This window comes from Eleginops maclovinus, chromosome 11 (assembly GCF_036324505.1).
Source record: "Eleginops maclovinus isolate JMC-PN-2008 ecotype Puerto Natales chromosome 11, JC_Emac_rtc_rv5, whole genome shotgun sequence".
In the NCBI taxonomy this organism is placed as follows: Eukaryota; Metazoa; Chordata; class Actinopteri; order Perciformes; family Eleginopidae; genus Eleginops; species Eleginops maclovinus.
This window is the reverse complement of record NC_086359.1, coordinates 19,007,195-19,013,202: the sequence shown is the minus strand read 5'-3', so window position 1 is coordinate 19,013,202 and position 6,008 is coordinate 19,007,195. Positions and strand designations below refer to the sequence as shown.

At 41.2% G+C, this 6,008-nt stretch overlaps 1 protein-coding gene and 1 long non-coding RNA gene across 3 annotated transcripts; one reads left to right on the top strand and one right to left on the bottom strand.

Moving 5' to 3' along the window:
* The first annotated feature begins 839 nt into the window (after positions 1 to 839).
* LOC134872792 (uncharacterized) lies at positions 840 to 5,711 on the top strand. Of its 2 annotated transcripts, none has more exons than XR_010166859.1 (3): positions 840 to 2,047; positions 2,172 to 4,018; positions 4,622 to 5,711. It is a non-coding gene; the product is annotated as an uncharacterized LOC134872792 (long non-coding RNA). The 2 variants fall into 2 exon arrangements; XR_010166860.1 differs by having other exon boundaries at positions 840 to 1,236; positions 1,453 to 2,047; positions 2,172 to 5,708.
* Positions 3,674 to 5,715, bottom strand: LOC134872791 (uncharacterized). The gene is made up of 3 exons (XM_063896225.1): positions 5,467 to 5,715; positions 5,061 to 5,235; positions 3,674 to 4,806 (listed from the first exon to the last, which is right to left on the bottom strand). The coding sequence occupies exons 1-3, from the start codon at positions 5,669 to 5,671 to the stop codon at positions 3,678 to 3,680; spliced, it is 1,509 nt and encodes a 502-aa protein (XP_063752295.1). The 5' UTR covers positions 5,672 to 5,715; the 3' UTR covers positions 3,674 to 3,677.
* Positions 5,716 to 6,008: the final 293 nt, after the last annotated feature.

Genomic DNA, 6,008 nt, shown 5'->3' with positions numbered 1-6,008 from the left:
GAAAATAAATGTTGCTCATTTATAACGCTGTAAGATGCCTTTGTATCCTTATTCTACATTCCTTATTATTTAAACAATTATGCTATATATTTACAATTATAACAGACAAGAGAGGATTTTCTCTCTATTTAATGCAACACCTACTGTACATCCTTAGTGGTGTACACCAATGTAAAAGTAATCCATTATTAATGAAGATCCAGCAGCCCTACATGGGTAAATGTACAAACGTTTTCATCAGCCAAGTATAAAAAAATGAATCATTACATTGGTAATACTGCATTAAGTTGTTAACATGTTGAGTTCTATTTGTTGTATATCGTCTAGGTGGAGCTAGTTTAAATGACTCAATATACAGTTTAGTCCGGAGGTTTCCAAGCTACATTAAGCTACAAGTATTATTATGATCATTAAGCCTCATTACCGCCAAATGATCAATGCATTTGGTTGCCAGGCAAAGCTGTTTCCAATGGGGCCCATCACTATTGCAGTACAGGTCCATCTCCTATCTACGGCCACAAGATAAAAAGTCTGTGTGTGTGTGTGTGTGTGTGTGTGTGTGTGTGGGGGGGGGGGGGGTTAAGAGATAAGTCATGTTTTTTGCAAGGATCAAAAACAATATTTCGACCCCATCCATTTCCATTACCTGTTTGACTTCTTTAACAATTATATTGAAACATCTAAATATTTTTGGGGAGGGAACTCTTAAGAAATAACAGAAATGGAGAAAAGAGATGAACCTTTATTCATCCCCCTAGTGGGAAATTCTTTTTTACACTGTGGCTTATATTTTTTTAATACACACACAGTTATACACACACAATATACAGAATAGAGCTCCTGCGGTCACGTGACTTTTGGTTGGGAGCCACCATTTTGGCAGTCAACATGACCACCGGTGCCAGTGTTTTCTTACCGAGCGAGTATACTTCTCATTTTAATTCAAGTGAAATTCGGCTTTATAGTACAAAATTAGAGAGATTAAATATAAGCGACCCATATAATTCACCCGGTGTGCTTTTCAAGAGCATAACCTCCTGCTCTGAAGACGATGTACCCGACTTGCGCTACGCAGACATCCACAGCTATCTTGTAAGCTTTCCATCAGTGTACTCAGGAGACTCCCTCAGAGCGTACAAAAGCTTGGAGGCTTACAAATGGTGTCAGTCCGGCTTCGTAAACAACATTCAACTGTGGAGTCTTACATCCAAAAACTTCGGCATCATCACTGCAAGGGTAAGTATTAAATTATTCCAGTTTGATAGGCAGTGTCACGTTAGCATTGTTTGTTTATTAGCTTGGCTAGCTACGGAAGTGTCACGTTAGCATGTTTTTTAGCTTGGATAGCTACTGCAGTGCATCTGTAACTTGCTAGTTTGTATTTTTGATCGTACTCAACCAAAGTGGCTGGCGTTTTTTACCTTTATTTATCTGTTTTGGAATTTCATATAGGTTAATCACTCCCAAAGGCTTAATGAAAGTCAACTAAAGCCATGGGTGGTGGTGAGGAACGACGGTGTTGTGCTGGGAGCCCACTGCAACTGCACAGCGGGACTCGGGGAGAGCTGCTCTCATGTGTCAGCTGTTCTCTTCAGTCTGTGGGGAAAAAAACAACGCAAGGCACGAGGAGATCAGCTGCACATCCAAAAAATGCAAGTGGGCCTCTCCCAGTGAGGATGCTGCGAAGAATGTGGAGTACCTGCAGGGCAAGGACATCATATTCAACCATACTCAACAAAATAAAAAGGGGAATTCCACCAAGGGTACCTCTGCGCCCCCATCTTTCCCACCCCTGACTGCTGCTGAGCAAACACAGTTCTACCAAAATCTCTCACAGTGCCGGACTCAAGATGGGAAGTCCTGCAGACCTGCAGTCCTGTCAGTTGTTCGCGGGTACGCCACATCCTATGTACCCAAGGCTGTCAAGCTAGATTTACCTGAACCCCTTACCAGTCTGTATGACAAGAAGGCAAGAGACCTGAACCTGGCTGAATTACAAGAGCGTGCAGAAGGAATATTTGAGGACTTGACTGTCACTGAAGAACAGGTACATAACATATTCTGTTTACTAATGACTGAAATCTAAGATCTACCATGTTATGTGCACGTGTACTGTGTGTGCGCTATCTTGCAATGTAAATGAGAAACTGTTTGGATTGCCATGTTTTCAGAGTGATATTGTAGAGGAGGAGACCCAAGCACAGTCCAAGTCCAGAATTTGGTTTGATCAAAGGAGTGGTAGGGTGACAGGATCTACCTTCAGAGCAGCAACAAGAACAGACCTCAGAAAGCCAGCCGTGTCTCTCATAAGACAGATATGTGACCCAAAGTCCCATGTTTTCAGCAGTGAGGCTACCAGGTATTCATGGGCAGAGAATTCCAGCCAATGTCAACATGCAGTTGAACATCCTAACATACTCCAAATAGCATCCCAAAAGTTTCTGCCTTGTTGTAAGGTGTCAGCTGATGTTCATCATCCCAAAAGTAATGGGCATATGCATTTGATTACTTATTGTATGAAACATTGTGACATGTGCATCAGCAGACACCTTACAATACAGCTGTATCATGTGGGATGATATATGCCACATCTTCAGGAAGGTACTGACAAGTCAAGGGTAGTGTGTGTGAGCATTACAACTGCATGTTGAAATCAGCTGGAATTTCCCTGTAAACTAAAATAGGGTGTGCAGTGTGTAATCTCTTCTATGTATGTGTTAACTTACTTACGTACAACATATGGTGTACAAGAAAATTAGTGTGAGGTGAATGAACAGAGAGGGTAAATGCAGTAAGTACTAGGCTATTCTTTAAAAAGAAGTGTAAAACCAAGTACAGCATTAAACATTTGTAAAGGGCAGGGAGGTAGCAATGTGGGGTGGCATTACTATTGTCCAAAACTCATATTTCCATTGTTTCTTCAGATGGGGATGCAATAATGAAGAACTGGCCAGAAAATACTACGAAATGCAGCATCGCCTATCACACACAGACGTCCTGGTGCGACCAGCCGGATTTAGAATTTCACCTCTGCACCCATTTATCGGGGCCTCACCTGATGGGTATGTGTCCTGTAGCTGCTGTGGTACAGGTGTCTTAGAAATGAAGTGCCCATTTTCTGCAAAGGAGCTTTCTGTCAATGAAGCTGTAAATTCTGTTGCACACTTTTGCCTTGAACAAGATTCCCTAGGAAAAATTAGACTTAAGCGAGACCATGCATACTTCTACCAAGTGCAGATGCAGCTATTTGTTACCAAATTGGCATACTGTGATTTCATTCTGTGGACTGAAAAGGAAGGTGATTCACCCTTTGTGGAACGCATTACATTTGACCCAGAATTCTTTCTCAAAGAACTTGAACTTGCTCGTGACTTCTTCCTAAAATGCATCATCCCAGAGCTGTTAGGCAAATGGTTTTCTGCACCAAAACAAGCAACTGCAAGCACCGATCCCCAGCAACAGTGGTGCTACTGCCGTGCACCTGCGGCAGGGAATATGCTTGTTTGTGCCTCAGGGTTCTGTGCCGTGAAGAGGTTCCACCAAACCTGCCTTCGGATGAAAAGGGTACCGAAACAGTGGGTGTGTCCTAGTTGTAGGAAACTAATCAATGCTCAAAAAAAAAAAACATAATTACTTAGTCTTACTTACTTACACAAACTTACACTTGCACAAATTCATCACTCAAAGGGCACCACAGAATCAGGTACATTTGTTAGTCCACAACATACACTCACAATTTTATCAAGATAAGTAACATCATTTTCTTTCTCTATGTCTGTGAAAGTTATTGGCACAGTGCTTTGTAAGATAGTATATTTCTGACGAAGTACTCCTATGACTCTTTCGATGTGAATCCTTAAAGAGGCTAGAGATCTTGTATTCTCTATGTCAGCAGGATCTAACTGTGTTTTTCCACGAGTAAATGCTGGAATTTTTAATTCAGCCTGACACCTTTCAACAGACTCTTTCACCAGAAACCCCCTGTCTGCCAAAACAACATCCCCTGGGAGAATATTAGGTAAAAAAGTACTGTGTTCTGTAATGAACTTATCACTGGTGCGACCTCCCCATCCAGTAGAAATGAAACAAATTGAACCTTGAGGGCAAATGGCAATTAAATATTTCATGGTGTGATGTGATTTGTATCTTGAGTAACACTGCGCACTGGGTCGCAATCTACTTGGTTTCTCTAGAAATATTTCAAAGCAATCAATGATACAAACAGTCTTCTCGTAGTCACCATTTCTAAATACATATGGAAGAGATGTTCTTAAAGATTCTCTTTCAGGCCACACCACTAGGCTTGGCACCAGTCTACAATACATCAAATTAACACAGTTTTTGAAGTGCCTGGAGACAGTAGTTGGGTCGATGCCAAAATAAAAACCCAAAAAGTCAAATGTTAAGTTCATTCGAAGCTTCATCAAAGTCAACATGTATTGTTGAAAACATGTTATTGATGATTTAACTTTGAGAAATGGAGCCAGATATTGAAAAATGGTCATGAGACATGCATAGGTTGCCAGCCCAGTGAGGACATTCACCTTTTTATCATTGTTATTTAAACTAATCTCTGTCAGGGTCTTCCTATTAATCTTTTCCCTTAACAACACATTTTCAGCCCTTAGAGCTTGGCATTCTTGCTCAAGACTCTGGATGCGGGTACAGCAGGTTTCAGAGGTGCATGGTGGTGTTACTGGTTCAGGCTGGACAGGATCATCGGCTGAGTCTTCCAACGGATCTGTGATGGGGGGCTCCTTCAAAGGCTCTGTGATATGGTCTTCTGGGGCTGCATCAGTTGATGTCCTGATGAAAACACAGAAGCAGCAAAATAAGCTTTCATGCATACAATACTGATGGCAGTTTGACATGTTTACATGTTTACAGTTTGACATGTTTAATGGAAATCATATGATATTAGCCTTCATTAAATGACTGGTGTGACGTTATTGTTTATAACCATATCACGGCAGTTAACTATTTGAAATAAAATAATCTGAATAACACACCGATCACAAGTAGACCCAACATGTAATCAGACAGGAGTTTGATCTACCCACCTTTGACGGATGGCTTCTGCAGATATCTTTGCCTGCTCTACTTTGTGCAGTTTAGCCTTCTGCCTTCTGTTAAAAACCTCCAGTCTCGTTTTATGTCTCCTCTTCTCTGGAGATGGAAGGTAATCGAAAATTGAGGGGATAAAATCCGGACTCAACGGATTATCACTCTTTCTCCCTACAAAATAAGAAGGAATATTTCAACACGGGTTTGTTTACCACTAGCTTGCTACAAGCTAACTTGCTAACTGGCTAGGCTGCGCCAGAGCCACACTTGTTGAGTTAAAAAGGGACATCACAGTGTCCGTTAGCTATAATAACTGGGTGCTACTTCTTAAATTAAACTAATTAAATTTAATTAAACTGACCAGAAACTTTTTGTAGCATTGTACTGTATTCCTTCACCCACCTGATATGAAGTGATCACTGCATAAGCGAAAGCCAACGGCCGGGGGGTCCCATCTTTCAGTCTTTTTCTGAAGGCTCCTGGCTCTTTTAATCGCTCCAATCCACTTCTCCCTCCTCTCCGCGTCTTTAGGAATGCGATAATACGATACACCTTTCTTTTTCCCACGCCTATTTGTGCAACCTGGTGCACAGCAGTTATCCACCATCCTTGACAGTCTGCCAGTGCCTGTCAATTTACTGCCGCGATGACTGCCAAAATGGCTGAAATGATCCTATTTCCCTTTGAATGTATAGAGGAATTTAAATATAAAGTAGATTTACAGGATAGAAATTATGAAATGGCTTTCATTAAGTCATCAAAGGGAAACTATGAAAGAAACCTCTGAGCACTGTTATGATATCTTCAGGTGTCAACACGATTATAATTCAACCTCATGCTCAGCAGCAGCAACCCATCACAGAATATAATTTGAAATAGAGAGAAGTTTGGGGTAGGATAATTATGTCATCACTTTGCTCATCGCCTTCTTTATAGCAGCCATT